Source organism: Calonectris borealis, chromosome 3 (genome assembly GCF_964195595.1).
Source record: "Calonectris borealis chromosome 3, bCalBor7.hap1.2, whole genome shotgun sequence".
Classification (NCBI taxonomy): Eukaryota; Metazoa; Chordata; class Aves; order Procellariiformes; family Procellariidae; genus Calonectris; species Calonectris borealis.
In genome coordinates this window covers 103,572,723-103,592,696 of record NC_134314.1, presented here as the reverse complement: position 1 = coordinate 103,592,696, position 19,974 = coordinate 103,572,723, and the positions used below count along the sequence as shown (strand labels likewise).

The following is a 19,974-nucleotide window of genomic DNA, read 5'->3' as shown; positions in this document are numbered from 1 at the left end:
CCGCTTCCCCAGTGGCCTTCAGAACAATCGAGTGTCATATATAAGTCACCTCGTTCATTGCTGATTTATAGTCACCAAAATTGTGATCAGTATTTGAACAGGCCCACATCCACACAGGTGCTGTGAGGGAGCACAAGATTCAGTTTTTACGACACTGGCCAACATAGTAGAATCCACAGCAGATGGGTACCTCCAAGATCTCACAAAATTGGGCTTGTCTCCCTTTCACATTCTGTATCTCCTGATACTGAGCAGTCAAAAGAGTAAATCCTTGAATAAGGCTGGGAAAAATCCAGGCTTTTTCCTTTGAATAGGATTCAAAAAATAAAATAAAATATTAAAAGATCAAAGTAAATTCTTCTCAAAATAGCCAAGATCTGAGCAACTGTTAAGTTACTGTATACAAGGGGAAAATGAGAGGCGGCCTATAATTCTTTGCTTCCAACTGTATTTTGAAGGAAATCAGTGTTGCTTCTGCACCACTCTCAGAGCCCAGTCAACATGACATACAGAGAATGTCCATCCAGCTGGGTTTTTTTAATGGCTCAGAAAGGGCTGTGCAGTCTGCAAGCCTTCACAGGAGCTTTTGTATTACGAGTGGGCCCACAACCATGTGACTTTCAGTCACCAGAAATTAAGGAATGAGAGGGATATTAAGCACCGCACATTAGCCATCTCCCAGACTAGAAGCAGCTGAGCAAGGAGTCTGAGAAACTAAACTCACAATTTTATAGCGCTCTTCTTCACAAGTATTTGTTCAGAGACATGAGACGCAAATGAACAACCTGTCTTTATCACATCCAAGAGATGACAATGGCGCATACCAAAGGTCTTCGAGAAATTCCCTATATTCATCCTATGCATCTATGTAACACTCTGCTCACTTCTTGAACTTTCCAACAGCAAAACTCCACTTCAAGACAAGATGCATGTTGGTTTTATTAATTACACCGTAAATAACAGTTTCTGCAATATCATATATTTCAGTTTCTGAATCTATATCCGAAGAAAGTTCCGAAGTTTGGGGAATACTTTCAGTGCATTCTGTGTAGTCACTTCTATAACTTCTTCAACTGGAATTCCTTTAATTTTGGCAATATATTCTGCAGCAATGTGAATATTTTTTGGTTCATTTCTCACCTGAAAAAACAAAGAAACAAACAAACAAAACCAAACCCAGACAAAATTACAGACCCCTACGCATCACAGGTGTTTCAGCTTCAGTACCTCCTGACACAATTTCAGTCACATTGTGGCATGTGTTCCAGAGAAATTACATGTATCTATTCTTCTTGCATTATTTTCTCCTTTGCCCATTCCTGGAATTTCTTCTCCTTTCCCAGCCTCAGGAACACTGACTTGTTCATCTCAAAATTTTCACTTGGCAACCTCTTTTGTCACTTGTACCCATGCTTACACTACTTCACTCTCCCGTGCCAGTAACTGACCTCCATAAGGTGTGGGTTTGGATATACACATGTAGAAGTCCCTCCCCCTCAGCATTTACCTGTTTTTCAGGCCCCAGAGCAGGCGAGTCAGTTTCCAAGCACATACTTTCCAGAGGTAACAGTTTCACAAGCTTCTGCTTCTTGAAGAAAAATAAGACAGCTATTAAATGCTTTATGCACTTAGACCTGTGGGAAAAAAATGTATGAAGGGAGGATATCCTCTGTATTTAAAAGCAGCGTCATAAGACTTTGGTGCCACTGTCTACATTTTATCAACACTTTCAGAATGGAAGCAAAAATACCAGGAGCTGCTCAAGAAGCCCCTTCAAAAATTAGGATTATCCTGTTTTCTAAAGATCTGAAGTACTATTACCTAAACACTGAATCCATTGTTATTTATTAAATCATGTGGTTACATTGCACAAAATACCCTATATTTAGAGTTGTCAATGGAATTTTAATTCGCTATTTTTCTGTATATATAATATTTGTGTATATATAGTATTTTCCCATCTCTGCTTTTACCCCTCAACCCCAGTTTGCTTTCCTTTCTCCAAGTTCCTAACCTCACCCTCATCTATATCTATCCCTCACACCCTCTCCACTTGAATCATGCCTTTTCCTTTCTTACATTTCCTGAGCTTATCACAGAAGGTGATGATGGTGCAGGATGGAAACAAACTGCTACCCCAAAATAAGAAGTTAGCATAGCATGCGGCAGCCCAGAGTAGAAATTAAAAGAGCAGTCTCACCAAATCAAGGGCTGAACCTGACCAATGCCATCTTTAAGCAATTTAGCTGCTTCTTTGCTGGTCACACCTTGTGATAATCACAATTTTTCAAAGGTCTGTAACTTAGCCAATTGTGAACAGTTTCCTTTTGAACAGAAAGTGCCATAGCACTGAGATAGAAACTAGTCCTTTTCCACATGTCACGTCCCTACTCTAAACAGTACAGTGACAGAAGCTTCCAAAGAAGAGTTCACCAGAAACCACATTAGAATGACAAGAAAATGCCTATTTTCTTAACCCTTCTCAGAAATAGCTGAACTGTTTTAGCCAAAATTTCCCCCAAAAAGTCTAGCTAAGACAAAAGCCCCCAAGTAGAAATTTAGCCAAAGTAAAGATGTGCAATGCTATAAGCAACTGAAACTTCTATTGAGAAGCGTCAGGTGACAGCAACCATATGTGAGTATCTCTAGTCCCACCTCAAACTGTACAGACTCAAAAAACAAGCATATTCTTGAGCTGCACAGTGAAAACAGTCATGTTTGCCACCATGATAAGCTATTACCTGCAATACCCAAGCACCAAGAAGGAGCAAACCCCTTTAAATGTTACCTGTTCACTCCTTATAATGGAAGGAGGAATGGAGAAGAAGTATCCAGCTTTCACCCCTTCCATCGCTACAGATGGCTTCCCATCAAATGCATGGAGCAACACCTTTGTAGCACCTCAGAGAAAAGAAGCAAACCAAATCATTAGCAGTGTTTACAGTAGGTCTGCGATGTCAGCTTCCAATGGGACCTCGGTCCCATAAAGAATGAATACAGAATCTCTGCAAGTTTCCTGTACAGAAACTGATGTGAGGACATGGCACAACTGAAGAAATTCTGTTGACAAAAGCCATGATGGAGAAAATGCATTAAAAACATACCTTGTTCCTTTAAGAGATTAATGGTTGGTCTTCCAGCTGAGCGGGAATGAACACTTCTGCACAGCAAGGAGAGGCCCAGCATTAGGAAATTCAGAAAAATACTTTTTTTTGTAAACACAAACGAACTAACAGCAGCTTGGGAAGAGAACAATTAATCTGTATTACACCTTTTATTGAGAAAAAAAAATCTAGAGACATATATATGAATCACTTTAGCTACAGTGAAGATATAGCAACAACATAGCAAAGACAGGACACAAGACCACTGTATTAAGTGCAAACACAGGGAAAATTCTATAATTAAATCTCAAACTGGAGACTGACAGGACACTAATGCCAGTTTAATCCATGTAAGAAAAGTTCTGTGGGCTCTCAGTAACTATAAATCCTGGGAAATATTTCCACGTTACTGAGATCTGGCAAATTCTCCTACTAGTATGAACAAAACCTACAAAGGCAAATCCAGTCTTCTTGCTAACTCGATCTGCTTGATCAAAACCTGTCTTTGTCCTTCCTTCTGTTCATCCGTGCTGGCAAATCTGGGAGTGAAATCTAGTCCAACCTAAAGCACAAGAAGAGAAGGGAAAAAATTTTACAGACGTAATGCTTGACTAAACCACAATACCATATATAAAGGCAAAAAATGCTTCAAAACTGCAAGGCATTTCAAAATATATATACTAGAGACTGCAATTAAAATGAGCGCAACTGTAGCTTAACTCAGAAAGGAATCCATCCTCAACCATAAGCTTTTCAACTATGAAAGCATTTGTGGGCAGACAGTTACTAACAAGTGTATTTAACATTTTAATCTGTAACTGGTTTTCTGGGGTTTTATATTCTATTGAATATTATTTCAGATTAAATCTCAAATCTGGATCTCCAATACAAGTAAAATTTCTGACCTGAACCTGTAGCTTTAGTCCTATTTCTAGCCAAAATTATCCACTAATTCTATACTTTTTTAATTTAAATATGTTCAGGCAAAATTTAAAGTTTGTCAAAGCAGCCCCATTTACAGTTACACCAACCAAAGTCCTTGACATACAGTACGAGTACAACATGGCAAGTTTAGCTACAAAGCTGTGCCAATAACTGCTTTTTCTGCAGCCAGTGCAGAACCAGCCGTAAGTCCCTCCAACACACAAAAGAGGCAGACTCTACCCTAAAGCTTTCAAGCCTCAATTAGTTTCTAAACAAATGTAAGACAGGAGACAACACATGGATACAGACAGATGAGGGATCACAAGAAAAAAGGACTGTATGTACAAGTCAGTGAGGTGTACTGAAATCATAGCTTAGCCTAACTTTGTCCGGGAAGAAGGCAGGAAAGATCTGAATGAGGATAACAATGTGACTCGACACTTCACTGTGCCAGAGAATAGGTCAAAGGACCTATTCGGGTATAAGACGATATAGCATAATTATGCAATTCTTCCTACTAAATCCACCAGTATAAATACCATCTATTTCCTAATAATGATAATGAAGAAAAAGGGGGAATCAGGCAAATCTATGAAGGAAAGCACATTAAGAGAATTACAAATAAGACTTGGCGCTTGTTCAGACTGATAGCAATACTTATTGCATAAACAAAACCAAGTATTCACTAAGTTTTTGTAATTCTGGTGACAGATGCTGCCAAAGCCATAGACATTTAAACAAGTTACGGAATTCTACTTACTTCTCCGATCCCTACCAATTTATCTTTGTAGAGTTCTATAAGCGGCAATGCAGCATCGAGATCCTGCAAGAACAAATTAAAGATGCAACCCTTACTGCCCTTACAAGTACGAACTCAGCATTATGATTAAATTGGAGTTTCCCTCATTGTTCTTAAATTCTGTACCTCAAAACTTGCTATTAGTGTGAGTTGTACGGTCAGACAGATTTTAGAAACCCACAGGATTTCCCTTCTTTACTTAATGACCCTTCATTTCAAGTTATCTTTCCACAGGAGCAGAAGAGGGAATTAAAGCAAGGTCCATAAAAAGCCTGGTAGCATTAAATGGCTGCAGACAGCTTTCCCAGTTTTTCAGGCTAAGGGCACAGTCACTTCCCACTCCCCGTGCTAACAAAGGGACATCTGCAAACACACACGCGTGCAGTTTGCTGTAAGCAAAGCGCTCACTTGGGATTTTTAAAACTGTTTCACTGCAGTAATATGGCCAGATGACTCCAGTGAACAATTCTGCTTTAGGACTAACACGGACAAATGGATGTGCTAAGAGACTCTGGGATTTGGTCCGCTGGGTCTTCTGTATCACAGAAGCGCAGAAAAATCACTGGGCAGATCTGAAGTTAAATCAGGCAGACCAGAGCATCCCGTCGTCTGCCCTGAGCAGTCCCAGCGGTATTTTATAGCTGCACTAATCTAATTTGCCTGCGTTTTACCTTCAAAGTAACACTGCGCTGCTCCTCTGGTGAAACCTCTTGAACCGGGTGGACTCCCAGGCACGGCAAAACAAACCCTGGGAATCTAGACACGGAACAGATATCAGTAGTGTGAGAGAACACAGAGAAAGCAAGTTTAAAGTCAAAAAGAATGGCCGGCCTGACCAAGGAAGAGGGCAGCTCGTCCCCCGTCAGCTCCCACGCCGCCAGTCGCTCCTGCCAGGGCGCGGACCCCGCGGCCGGGACACGGGTGGGCGCCGGGCCCCCCCGCCAGCCTCGCACCTCTCCGACAGCGCCACGACGCTCCGGAACTCCCCCGCCTGCTCCGACACCACCACCAGCGCCAACACCGCCTCCTGCGGCAGACAGAAGCCCCCGCCCCGCTGAGGCCAGGCCGGGCCGGGCGGTGGGGCCGGGGAGGAGTGGGGAGAGGGCCGCTGCCAGCCGTCTCACCTGCTTCGCCGCCCGCACCACGGCCGCCACGTCCTGCAAGAGACACACACCGCCTTAACGCCGGGGCCCCGCCGCCGCCGCCGCTCCCGCCCGCCCCTCTGCGCCTCACCGTCTGGAAGCAGGGCGCGGCGAGGTGGCAGTGGCAATCCACCGACCCCGCCGCCGCCGCCGCCGCCATGCCGCGCCCGGGGCTGAGGAGAAGGGGCGAGGAGGCCGCGGGTTCCGCTTCCGGGCCGGCATTTTCCCTGCGTCCCAGGCGGGAAATGGCGGCCGGCCCGGCGCCGCCGTTGTTGCCGCCGCCGGAGGAGGCGGGCGCGGGGTCGCCGCTCAGCCCGGCCGCTGCCGCCCAGCGGGACCCGCGGGTGCGGTGCTGCTCGCGGCGCGGCCTGGGCGAGGTGATGGCGCTCTGCGCGCCCTTCGTGCGGGCCCTGACCCAGGGGCAGCCGGGCGGACCCGCCGCCGCGGGAGACGCGCTCTGGGTGAGGCTGAGGGGGGAGCGGAGCGAGACCCGGCGCCACTGGGTCTCGTCTCTGAGGGCTTGTGCCCGCTCCCGCCAGGGGCCCGGCACAAGCTGAGGCGCCCCATGGTGTTAGCGGGTTTACGTAGCTCTTTCCCCCGAGGTGGCCAACCCGGGCAGGGCGGTGAGGCAGGAGGGGCCTTTCCAGCTGCAGATGTCGCGTACCTGTGCCTGAAGGATGGCTTCTCAAGCTCTCCCGTGTTTTGCAGAACTTCGAAACAGCGGTGCGGGAGAACGTTACCATTAATGGGCAGCCCTGGGAGGAGACTTCGGATGACTCCGAGCTGCAGAGTGGTATGCGTTGGTTTCCATTAATTTCTTGCTGGGTCGTTTTGTTTTGGTTTTTGCATGTGGTATTTTTAATTGGGCAGTTTTCCCCCCAGCTATCTGTGGCAGAAAGGATGCTCACGGAGCCGGTAAGGTCGAACTCCAGCTCAGATATACCCGTGTAAAGATCTGAAGTGCTGCACTGTGGGAGCACAGTTCTCACAGAGCAGTGTTCATAAACGAAGAGTAACCAAGACATGTAGGGACCCATATCCAAGAGAAAAGGGAAGGGGAAAGTGCTTTATCTGAAGCACCATTGCTTGTTTGACACTTCTGTCAAGATCCTTATAGATCTTGAGGCACAAGTTCCAGCTAGCACTAGTGTGGTGCCAACCTAACTTAAAGGAACTGCTCTTGACTACTAGAGAAAAGTAGCTTAGAGATTCCCAAAGTATCCAGTATTAACATGGGAAAAATAAAGGTTTAACTAAGTTTAATGGCAGCTGTCTTGCTAGAAAGTCTAGCTTTTAGGAAGTCGGTATTTCAAAGCAAGGTTTTTCATTCGGGAGGTTAGGAAAGAGCATGTTCTATTTCAGCAACTTCTCTTATCAGAATAAAGGGAGTATACAACATTTAACGGAATAGGGTAACGTGATCTGTTTTTGAAGCTAGAACACAGCAACAGGATCCAAGTCCAGAACCCTCCCTCTCTGGGGCTCTCTGGGCATTCAGTTTCTGTGTTTGACTGCCCTGATGGTGAAAATTTTCTTTCCTGTGGCCTATTGGAATTTCCTTTACTGTAACGTATCTGTTGCCTCTCATCCTTTTCCTGCACGCCTCTGAGAAGAGCCTGCCTCTGTCCTTTCTAGAACCGCCCTTTAGGTAGCTGAGGGTAGCAGTTAAATTACCCCCATAGCCTTCTCTTCTCCAGGCTGAACCACCCCAGCTCCCTCAGCTGCTTCTCATACATCACGTACGCCGCATGCCAACTCTCTTGGTGTTCTTCCGTTGGAATTGCTCCAGTACTCAATGACACAGTCTCCCAGAGCATCCAAGCTAGCATGTTATGGTCTAGGGAGGTGAGAATCCTGGCTGGATCATTGAGCTCAGAGGGTAGTGTTTAGTGGTTCATGCTTTTAGCTCGGGGCTGATTACAAGCGGAGTTCCTCAGATGTCTATTCTGGAACCCATTCTGTTTAATGTCTTTATCCATGACCTGGAGGAGGAGATGGAAGGTGCCTTCACCCAATTTGCAGCTGACATCAACCAGGCACGGAGTGAATATGCTCAAGGGCAGGTCCATTCAGGGGACCGTAAACAGGCTGGAGAAATGCATCTATGGAATCTCATTAAATTCAACAAGGACAAAAAGCAAAGCCCTAAATCTGGGAAGGGGTAGCCCCCTGCAGGGATACAGGATGAAAAGGACCTGGGGGTCCTGGTGGGCTAACCCTGAGACAGCCTAGTATACTGTGTTAACAGGAGTGTAGTCAGTAGATTTTGGAAGTGATTATTTGCCTTTAGTCTGCACTTACTAGAGCACATCTGGAGTAGTGCACTCATTTTTAGACTCCCCAGTATAGGGAAATTGTTGATAAACTGGAGTGAGTTCATCAGAGGCTGCCAAGACGGCCAGGGGACTGGAGCACTTGCCCTATGACTGGGCCTGTTTAGCCCAGAGAAGACAAGCCAGCCTTCCAGTACCAACGAGGAGGTTACTGAGAATGTGGAGCCAGAGTATTTATTGAGGTGCACAGAGGAGAGGGTCATAAATTAAAAGGGGAGGTTCTGACTTCATGTGAGGAAGTAATAATTCACTATTAGGATAACTGAACACTGAAAAAGGTTGCCCAGAGAGCTTGTGTAGTCTCCAACACTGGAGGCTTCCAAGAACCAACTGGATGCAAGTCCCGAGCAGCCTGGTTTGAACTGGGTGTTGAACCTGCTGTGAGCAGGAGGCTTGAGTTAGGAGAGACCTCCTGAGGGCCCTTCCAGCCTGAGTGATTTTGTGCTAAGGACATTGGCCAAGATCTCTTCCTATCAAGAAGCCCTAGTAGTATGTCTGTTGCTAATATTTAATATACAAATTAAGGAAATGTTTATAATTATTGCTATATAGTCATATATTTATATGTAATATATTCTTTATATTTTTGTAATTATTATCTTCCAAATAATAGTAGTGGAGATCCTTGGTAGTCTGGTGTCCAAAGAAAATTTCAGTGCGATTCATTTGCTCGCCTGTGTTAGCGTTAGATGTTCTTTGCCTGTAACTTGATGCTTTTTACAGTTGCACGAAGTCAAAAATACAGATATATTGAACTGGCTATGAAGAAAGAGCTCCTTGAACTGTTTTTTGGTCAGGAAGCTTCTGCAGTTGTAGTTCTAGAATGATAAAACTCCAACTCCTTTGACTACAAAGTCAAAAATGCACTGGTCTCATGATGCAAAATGCTGAACTGATTCACTTAACTAATTCCAGTTTGTTCAAAAATTCGTAAGAGGATTTTCTTAGTGGGAAAACTTTGTCCAGTTGGATGTTATTTTCAGTAAGTTAGCCTTTGTCTGTACAAGTCTAACTTTATGCCAGCTGAGATGTCATCTTCCTACAGCTGGCTTAAAGCAGGTGTAAGGACTTTATTGTGCTTTTTAATTGGACGTAAATTTACTCATTTGCCTATCTCTGGTCCAGTTTGAATCACCAAGTAATCTGGCGTTTTGTGCCTTCGGTGTTTACATTGACCAGTGGCTCAAGTCTTTCCTTTCTATACTTAAATGATTTCATGGTAATCCTAAAATAAACAAACAAAACAAACCCACAAACTCTTAAAACCTTGATTTTGCCTTTCTGAGGTTTACAATCTCCTGATTCTGCACGGATTGACCAAGAGAGGGTGCTCAAAATCCATTCTTTACCACTAGATTGAAAACATTGCATGGCTTGCAAGTTGTGCTCCAGATGTTAGTGGGGATAGGGAATTTAAATGCTAAGGAGTTTGCAAAATTAAATTAAAAAAAAAATAAAAAAGTGAGAGTGTTGTCAACGTTTCAAATCTCTGCCGGGGAGAAAAATTATAGGAATGTGCAGATGGAAGAATACAGAAATATGCACTACCTTTCAGTTACACACAGTTAGGATATAAGATTGAGTGGTTAATTCTGTTTTCTTCTATAACTCTTAATTTTTATAGTTTGTAATGATGGCGTGTGATGGCAGGACAGTGCAGGCATTTACTAAATTTTGAAACCAGTTTTAAAATACTATCTTAAGCTTTTAAAATTGTTAATTGTAATTGCAATCTTGAAGAAGCTGAGTACCTGCAGTAGGGTGGCAGTAGTCAAACCACTTCAGTCAAGAGCTGAAAATACATTCTAGGTATTTAATGTAATCTTACGATTGGAAAAGCAAGCTATGAAAGTTAGCTCCTACCAAATACAGTCTTTTGGGCCTCAGATGTTGAAAGCAGACATGTTTTGGTTTCTTTGCAAATTCCATATGACTAGTAATTACAGATGTCCTCAGGGTGCAGAGTATTTCTGGGAACCGTGTTTCATTAAGGTGGAATGTATATTGTCAAAAATTCGTAGATGGATTTTAAAATTAAAGTGCATATCTGTGCTCTATATGACATAAAATCTGTTAGGCTTCAAATTACTGTTTGGACAGTTGGTGTTTGTTTAATGCTTGAAAGTTACACAGATAAAACATTTTTCTTGCTGCATCTTGCATTGCTTTTCTTCAGTTGAAAAACAAATTATCTCAAAAGATAACCATTTGTTTGTGAAATTTTCTTTATAGATTCAGAGTGCATAGAGAAAAATACATTTTTGGTTTTTCCCCAGATCGTTCTCTGCCTCCCCTGTTCTCACCGGCTTCCTTACTTCAAAAGTAACTGGTCAACATCAAGCTCCAATTTCTGTATCACCTTACAAGGAGATCCAAGACAGATATCTTTCTCTTCATTGATAATCATGCATGATTTCTTATTTCAGATCTAAAGCTGTCTTTTTCCTTATAACTTTGTCTCAAATTAAAAAAAAAAATTGTAGGAGGATTCCTACAATAACTTTGTGTGTTTGTAATTTTTAGGTTCCAACATCAGAGTTCTTGAAGATCAATTTGATGAACTAATAGTAGAGACAACAACAAAGCGTAAGCAGTGGCCTAAAAAGATACTGATGCATGCGATCCAAACCATGAAGGCAGAGCAAGAGATGTTGGTGAGTAACCTAAGATTTTCAGAAAACCTTTGCATATAGTAGCTGCTGACCACATGTAACTTGAAGAAATAAATCATCAGATGTTGACCTTTAAGCTCTTTCCCATAGTTGCTTTTGATTCTTTGTCATATTACGAAATTGTTTCTTTGTATTAATTTGTTCTTCGGTAAAATGAGGGTTACTACAAAGTGGTATGACTGTGAATGAATTGGGCCTGTAGCACAGTTCAGTAAGTTACTTAAGCAGGTTGCTTCAACTTGATGACTCATGATTTACAAGCCAGTATACACCTATTTATCTTGTCAAATCCGGGATTCTGAAATCCTTGGCTGAAGGCTGGTTGAAGTACTAAATGTTATGATACATACAGATACTATCGTGTGCAGTATATGACTTTTAAAAATATGTTTGTGTTTTCATAAGCACTTTTTTTGAGCTAATGACTACATTGAGTAAGTACTTTCAGTAAAGAAAGAAAAAAAAAGAAAAGAAAAGGTAATGTGGATTAATGAATAGGTGCAGTAATTTCTCTGGTTTTTTTGACACTGAGTGTAAAATAATTACTGGCATTAAACAACCCAGTCATGTCTGTGGTTGCTAAATTTCTTTCCTGCAGTTACGTTAGGCCTGCTTTTTGCTTACCTGCTGATTAATTAGGAGTCAATTTTCTGTGGCAAAAAAAAAAAGGACGAGGTAATGGGCACAAATGGAAATGCAGGAAATTCCATTTAATCATTTAAAAATAAAAATAAAAAAGGACTGTGAGGGTAGTCAAACACTAGCACAGGCTGCCCAGCGAGTCTGTGGAGTCTCCATCCTTGGAGATATTCAAAACCTGACTGGGTGAGGCCCGGAGCAACCTGCTCTAGTTGGCCCTGCTTTCAGTAGGGGGTTGGACTAGATCATCCTTAGAGGCGCTTTCCAACCTCAGCTATTCTATGATTCTATACCAAAGAAGACAGGGGTTTTTTTTAGAAAGTTGTTTAAGAGCCTGCATTGCACTTCTGAGGATTAAAATTGACAAAAGTAAGTGACTCCCTAGGTTAGCCGGGCATACATGATTTACAGTAAGTAAAAGCGCATAGGTGTATCTTAAATCTGAGGTCTTTTCTAACATATATTGCCTTTTGTGATCTCTGTGTTTTGTCAATATATCAAGTATGTAAAACAAACAAAAAAACCCAACTAAAATAAAATGCTATTGCGTAACACCAAGATTTAACAAGACCTTTTAATCTTTCTGCAAAAGGAAGACTATGTTCTACCTGAGTTCCAAAATGGATTAGTTATTTAGAACGCCTCTCACGCTACCTTTTTTCTGTTGCTGACCACTTCAAATTTTACACCACCACAACTAGATGATTATTTTAATTAAAAGTGTCTGCAAAATATAGGAAGTTTTTAATTTATCTCTGTAAATGAAGTGGCTTTTTTTTTCCCTCAGCTACTTCTGCGAAGGTACTAGTGGTTTCTCTGCTTTTGGTTGCTTTTATGTTCTTTTTTGACCCTAGCTACTCCTATGATGCATGTTTTCTGAGGCATAAAAAGAAGCTATGAAGATGCGGTAATTAACTGCAGTTTATCTGGAGAGAATCACTCATTTAGTGTGGTGATCTCCCTATAATTGCCAAAGCAAGAGATCATTCTGTAGGTTTTCAGTCAATATGTTTATGTTTGAGGATAATGCAAGCAATGTTTGTTCTTCTGCTTGGAGCTGTTACTGTAAACGTGCTAAGAAGATATGTGAACTGTGAAAAAATTGCTCTGGTAAAACTGCGAGGAGGAATAATTAACTTTCCTCCTACGTGCTTTTGGTTGAAGAAGGCTGCGGGACAGCTCCTGAAGTGGAGAAAAATACTAACTTGCAGATGATATAACTTACGTTCCTGTGTCTTTGCTTTGTTTCCTTCTTCCCCGGTAGTTGCTTCTAATTCCACCTTTAATATAACTAAATATTAGTTGTATTCATTATTTGTTATTAGTTAACTTCATGCCACAATTAACTGATGTCAAGTCACAAGACTCACAGTAGGACCAAAGAGCCAGAGAGCCTGGTCTGTGAAGGAGAGTGTTCTTACTCGTGCATAAGTAATTGCAGGGCTAGAATGTAGTCATTTAGTTTTCTTTTTCTTAGCTTTTTGTCTTAATGTACCCCTTGTTCGAGTTTGCTCCTCTGTGAAAGCGTACTGTTTTTGTGAATGGCTCCTTAGAAGCCAGAGCAGCTCTTTTTCCTCAGTTGTGCAGCAGGTGGCAATGCTTCTTCCAAAATGCCTGGATTTCAGTTTAGTTCTCATGCTTTAATAATTACAATTCTGCAAACTAAAGCAGATTTTGGAGACGTATTTGCAGTGAACTTAACTGCGTTAACCAGAACACTGTTTCTAGTGACTGAGTATCTATAAACTGTACCTCTAATACATTCTGTAAGTAATTCCACCAGCATCTCCTTGTATTAGCCTTTCTCCGTTGTTCCGACTGCTATGTGTACATTAGATAGCTATTAAACCAAGAGGGTATTTCAGAATTTTTCTTTTTTTGAATATGCAGAAGCTCTACCAGCCTTTTGTAACACCAGAAGAGATAAGATCCCAGCCTTCTCAAGGTAAAGATTTCGCGGGGAGGGCAACTGTGAGGAAACACTGCCTACCTTACGGGCTAGCTGTAAATGTTTAAGAAGCTTTCTTTAAACTTGTTTAAAATTATTGACTGTTTAAATAATTGACTAAAATAGCTAGAAGTTTGTCATAACTGCATGTATTGCTGCATCAGTTTGTTGTACCCATTTCTCTTCTTCTAAGTGCTGTCTGCTGTTAGGCACTGTACTTAAAGGCAAAAGCTGGCCGCTGTGTGGGTATTGGGTAGAAATTGTCACAGAGCTACCCTCAGTAGGTTTGCTTACTTCTTTCCTTCACCACTGATAGAGGCCAGATGGGGAACTAGATGTATTGCTGACATTATACTTTGACCGTTCTTGTGTTCCTTTTACATGAATACTAGAAATGCTTCAGTCTCTCTTCCTAATCAGTCAGTTTCTTCAGGGAATTGAAAGCAGTTGTGTAGTACTCAGTGATGGCAGTGTTGACTCTCCTAACTTGCAAAGTAGGCATCAAATTTTATCCTGCCTGTGTCGTTTGTAAGGGTTGATGAAGAAACAAAACCGCAAACAATGTCATAAGTTTGCTACATGCTTTTGAAAGATTCCTTATACAAACTCCTTGGAACAAGGTTGTATATTTTGCAATTGGTGATTGGGATGTGCCTTTCTGAGGTGTCGTGGTTTAACCCCAGCCAGCAAATAAACCCCACACAGCCGCTCGCACACAGACACACACACACACAGACACACACACAGACACACAGACACACAGACACAGACACAGACACAGACACACACACACACACACCCACACACACACCCACCCACCCCCCACACCCCCCCCCCCCCACCCCCGGTGGGATGGGGGAGAGAATCGGGAGGGCACAAGCAGGAAAGCTCCCAGGTTGAGATAAAAACAGTTTAATAATTGAAATAAAACAAAGTAGAACGGTAATAATAACAATGAGAACAACAACAATAACAATATACAAAGCAGGTGATGCACAATGCAACTGCTCACCGAATGCTGACCACATGTCACGAAACCTGGTTTTTATACTGAGCATGATGTCACATGGTATAGAACATCCCATTGGCCAGCTGGGTCCACCACCCCGGCTGTGTCCCTTCCACCCCCCCCACCCACCCCCGCCCCCGTGCAAGCACCACCCAGCAAGAGCCAAAGCATCAATGGGCCATCAACGCACCTTTCATACCAAACCCAAAACACAGCACACCCCCAAAGCTACTGGGAAGAAAGTTAACTCTGTCGCAGCCAGAACCAGGACAGAGGCTGGCCTGAAGAAATTGAAAGTTTTGTCTTGCCTGTTCTTAAGTATTGAACGATGACAGAATTTACCAATGCTGTTCTAAGTTGAAAAGCGTGGTTACAGAACCCTCACTATGGATTATGATATAAAGCTGGTGTAACAAGCTGTGGTGTTAAAGTTTGAGAAGCTGAGCTTAATCTTCCAGTTCTCGCCCTACTGATCTGACTTCACTCTAGGCATCATTTCCTCTTTGTAAACAGGAGACATTGCTTCCAGAAATGCCAGCCTGTGCAGCAAAGCAGCTAACAGGAGCAGTAAAGAGCATCACTTCATATCTGGGTTTCTTTTGGTTTCTAGTGTCCAGATCTATGCTTTTCTGATGTGAATTATCTACTACTTGTAAGTTAGTAACAGCTTGCACTATGGTATTGCCTTTTTAGGTTTGGTAACAGCAAAGTCCTAGCCAAGATAGCATAGAGTTTGTGCTGAATTTTAGTATTATGTAGTCTTTGGGAAGTTTATGTATCCCAGTTTAGCAAGTACAGTGGCCAGAAACCAAAAATGTTTAGATTACTCAATACTTTTCGTTTCCTTTTTTCATTTCCCTATGTTTTGGAAAGCCTTGAACACTGAGGAATGTAATGCTGTCCATGTCAAGCTGAACTCCTGTAGGCAAATTTCATTTAACTGTATGTCAGTCTTTCTGTATAACTGGAGCAATCCAAGCAACTATTTTTACTTTTACTTAACTCCTTCCTTGCCATTCCATAGGGTCACCAGTCTTCTAATCCCAATACTCTATTGTAAGAATGCTTCATTATGGACATACCCTTCTTTTAGAGAATGTCCATTCATAGGCCTCTGTGGTGTGTTTAAAGAGGCTGCTGTTGGACTGTTTTTCCTTCCAGACTCTGAATGATGTGCATTTTAGCATCCATGTTCATACATGGATTATGCGTTCCTAAACCACGTCTGATCAGCGCATTGGGCATGCAGACAGACAATTTAACAAATGCTGCTTACTACGTTTCAGCAGAGGATCACTGTCACTCTGCACTAGAATACAGTGATGGACCTAAATTATCTTCAGTAGCACTAGTGAGATTGACTTCAAAGCAGAATGCTGTGGTTAACCCTGAAAGGGTTTAGAGGTGTGTGCACCATCTAGCATTGTATCCTACTGCAGGCACTGGTGAAACTCTACAGAAAAATAAGAGTAGTGGAGGTGAGGCTGCTTAGTTCCCAAGAGCACGCTTGCTTATCTGCTGATTTTAAGTTTTTGTTGATGGCGTAGCATCGCAGACAGAATAATGGTGGAGAACATGCAAAACAGTTTTATAATAACTTAGAGTTTAACTCTTGAGTGAAGAATTACTATTGCTTGTAAATCAATTGTCAGAAACATATATTGTGTTGATGATCTTATCATACTGCTACTGCAATCAAATATATGCCATTTTCCCCCATTATTCTGCACCTGCTGCCTGCTTCAGTTTTCTTTTTTTATTAACCCAGCAGAATTAATGCAGTTCTTGTTGTTTGCGCTTGGTTCTCTTTTATTCTTGGTGCTAATGCTTAGTAAGTTAAGCCAGGAGAAAAATGTAGCCTTTATTGTAAAACCTGACTTGTTGGAGCTGTAAGGTTATTGTTTACCCCTCCTTAAAATGGGTTTCCTTAATCTCATTTTCTCCACAGTTGTGTTTATTCTCCTTCTTTCGTGCATTTTTGTCAAATGTAATATGAACTTGAAAGGTTTGAAAACAGATCTTTTTTCTTTTTTTCTTTATAACTATTCTCTTCCTTCATGTCAAATACTGTCTTTGTGTCTCATGTTTTGTATAAGCTGTAGGTTTTCTAGTGAAGAACTTTGTGGCTTGCTATAGTTGAGACTGCTAGACATTACTATATTTTCAGTGATAAAGGGTAACAATAGTAAGATAAAACATACAAGCTGTTGTGCTCAATGCTATAATGAAAGGGATGTGTTGTAGATTTTAAGTTTTATACAGGGACTCTACTGTTTTTCTGTCTGATTTCTAAAAAGTCAATAGCAAGTATTGGGGGGAGAGAGTTACGTTTCAGAAGTTTATTTGGGCTTTATGTTTTTCTGTAGATGCTTACATCGCAGATCTGATGCAGGTGGCAGAAATGGCATCCAAACAGATCAGTGGAGCAATGAAGGTAAGATCTCTGTGTGCTCCAAAAGAATATTTTTTATTTTCTTGATCTGATAATATGTCATGAAACAGGAGTTCTAACTCATCTTGGTTATAGTTTTGTAACAAAAACAAAAAAGCCTGCATGTGTACTTCTGAAGCAGGTACAGCTTTAGGTTTGGACTGCTGAAGTTGTATCTGTAAAGCATTCCCCCTCACATGGAAGTAAGGAAGATTACCCTGTGACTATAGGAAATAAGTTTTTACAGAGATTTTAGAACCTGCAGCATCTGAAAAATAAAACATCTTTTGAAGACCTGTACAACTTTATATAGCACGTGACATTTGTTACTTCAGTAGCAGCTTAGACGTGAACTGTGGTGTTCCTGTGATGCTCATCCAGCTTATAGATGTAACGAAGGAACATTGAAACTTGGCATACTCTTTGTATGGCTTCTGAGTGCAGACCCTTGTCACTGTTAGGCTGGTAGCTCTGAGTTCCCAACCTTCACCTGCCATCCTGAGGATCATCTCTGCAGACTCTGAAGCTTTTGTGCCTGTCAGAATCTAATTAACATATTTCATTCACTGTAACCACTACTTTTCCCATGTAACTTGAGATACTTGGGTTTGTTTTTGCAGTCTCTCCCAGCGCTAATAGAAAGAGCAGAAGGTTTTTCCCAAGCGTTAACTTGGCAACCAACCTTGGAACTCTGCAAGCTGCGGCAAGAAGTCTTTGCTGGTTGCAAGGCGAAGGAGGAAAATAATGTCCAAAATTTCGTATCACCAGGAGAAGTCACACCAACAGACACTGATACCAGTAAAAATCCTTATGTTTTGCTAAAAAGAAAAAAAGTTGTAGATTCACCAGAAAGAAGACGCTACCCACTTCGACGGAGGAGGATTACTCTCAGCACATGAATTTCTCATTTGGTATTTTCTGATTGGAATCTCAGTTATACTCTTGTTCAGTGTGCTCAGTCTTTCCTCTTAAAACTTTGTCTCCCCTCTAATTCAGTACTATACGTGGGAGCTTCCTTAATTATTTAGTCTTTGATCCTTTTAAATATTTCTGTTTTTACTGTCACACTGATGGTATATGAAAGCCTACGCACACCAGTAGCATCCGATATCCGGCAAGTATATTTGCCGATTAACTCTCATTTTTTGCTCTTTTATTACAGCATTTAGCGTGAGTCCTCATGCTTCTCAAAGTTTGTGCACATGCTTTATGTGGGCCGTCTTTTAGTAAACCGCTAAGTGCTCATTTATATTAAGCATGTCTCTAAAGAAGTTGGAGAATGTCTAGTTCTCCTAATGTACCTTCATTTCTTACTGAGTCGGATGGCTATTTTTTAATAAATAAATTAAAAAGAAATTCACACTGGAGCATATTGAAAACACCAGATTTGATACGATGTTACAGTTTTTAGAAAATCCACACACAAATGTGACATTGGTCCTTGCTGTTCACCTTTCCTGAATTTAGGTCAACTGGGCTTATTTTTAGTCATGTTTGTTTAAACTTGGATTTTTAGTAATTTCATGTATTTACTTGCAGTGTGCTCTTCTGAACAAGGATTTGACCATCCACATCTTACCATCTGATATTTCGTTTCATGTAATCTAATTATGCAGTCTGGGGGTTTCCGGGACAGTATTTCTACACATTACAGGATCTTGACTTGGGTCATGTGTGCATTTATGATGTTTGACTAAACTTTAAAGATCAGTATAGGCTACCAGTAAATGGTATTAAGTTGAGCTACCTTACTTTTTTATTCTTCTTTACGCATTAGTACCTAGGCGATTGCACAGTAGTACTAAATTGAGCATTGTGCCTTAACCATTCTTAACTTTTTTGGGTTTATGGTTGCATGTGCTTGCAGTAAATACTCATGTCTAATATGTAACGTATTTCTCACACAGTAAAGGCAGGGTTTTTTTAGAAGCTTTATTAATGAAATGTACTGTGTTAAGAAGATAGGTGCAACTTAACGTCTAAGAGACGGAACATTTTCAAGAACATGTGACAGATTTTAGCGTCATTTATTTTGTAAAGGTGAGCATCTGTATCGAGACTTTGTATATTTAATCATATGTAAATACTTGTTTTCCATCGCTCTTGTATATACAAATGTGTGTTTTTATACAAAGTAAATTAAATCAATTAAGGAAGATCAAAGTTGCAGATAATGTTGTCAGTTCTAATCCTGGAATAGATGGTAACTGAACAGTGAGTGCGCTTCGGAAGACATCTGTGTTAAATTTTGGCTCGAGTAACTGAAGTCGTTCCATTTACCGCCTTTGAACTCACAACTGTTATTAATCTCAGGGCTACAAAGCGTCTAATGTAAGAGAGGACAGGATGTGAGAGGGACTGGAGCTGCGAAGCTGTGGAACGTGTGGCTGGGACGGTTTTTCACACAGTGACTTGCTATTCTGGCTGCTTTGAGTACGCGTGCTCCATGCTGCATTGAAAATCCCCACCATGGCTTTCTTCACCAAGATCCACAGATACTCTTTAATCTGAGTGTTCCTAGACTAAGAGGAGCCTTGCAAGGTTTTGCATGGCTACCATTATAGTATTTGAACGTTTGCTATGTTAATAGGAAGATTCCCTGCTATTCTCTCCAAACAATGATAGGCAAGTACAGAAAATAGCTAGGAATAGGCACGTCTCTCTGAAGAGGTCCCATCAAAAATGGCCAAGGTAGGACAAATGCCTTAAGAAATAAGGAGGGAGAGCACTGTGGATTAAGACTTAATAAGCAAATTAATTCACCCTACAGTGCGTGTTAGTGTTAAGAGATTGCAGGATAGTTGGTCTGGACAGGATTTGAAGGAAGTGGGAATGGATGCCCTAAACTAGGCCAGTCAGGCCTTGTTCCATGGCCCTTGTTTTAACCGTGGCTGGGTGGGAAAAAACCAAATGCATCTGGAAATGCTGGCCAAATAAATAAAGAAGGATAAAGAAAACAATCAAGATTCCAAG

General features: G+C 41.5%; 2 protein-coding genes across 2 annotated transcripts; one reads left to right on the top strand and one right to left on the bottom strand.

Annotated features, from left to right (window-relative positions):
- Positions 1 to 914: 914 nt before the first annotated feature.
- Positions 915 to 6,170, bottom strand: LOC142080877 (deoxyribonuclease TATDN3-like). Its single transcript, XM_075147043.1, has 10 exons — positions 6,061 to 6,170; positions 5,952 to 5,984; positions 5,781 to 5,854; positions 5,499 to 5,583; positions 4,789 to 4,851; positions 3,557 to 3,666; positions 3,105 to 3,160; positions 2,789 to 2,901; positions 1,508 to 1,588; positions 915 to 1,140 (listed from the first exon to the last, which is right to left on the bottom strand). The coding sequence occupies exons 1-10, from the start codon at positions 6,127 to 6,129 to the stop codon at positions 997 to 999; spliced, it is 828 nt and encodes a 275-aa protein (XP_075003144.1). The 5' UTR covers positions 6,130 to 6,170; the 3' UTR covers positions 915 to 996.
- On the top strand, positions 6,128 to 19,164 carry NSL1 (NSL1 component of MIS12 kinetochore complex). The gene is made up of 6 exons (XM_075147044.1): positions 6,128 to 6,430; positions 6,678 to 6,762; positions 10,826 to 10,956; positions 13,504 to 13,558; positions 16,937 to 17,004; positions 17,622 to 19,164. Exons 1-6 carry the CDS (start codon positions 6,128 to 6,130, stop codon positions 17,898 to 17,900), a joined length of 921 nt encoding a protein of 306 aa, XP_075003145.1. The 3' UTR covers positions 17,901 to 19,164.
- The last annotated feature ends 810 nt before the right edge of the window (positions 19,165 to 19,974 follow it).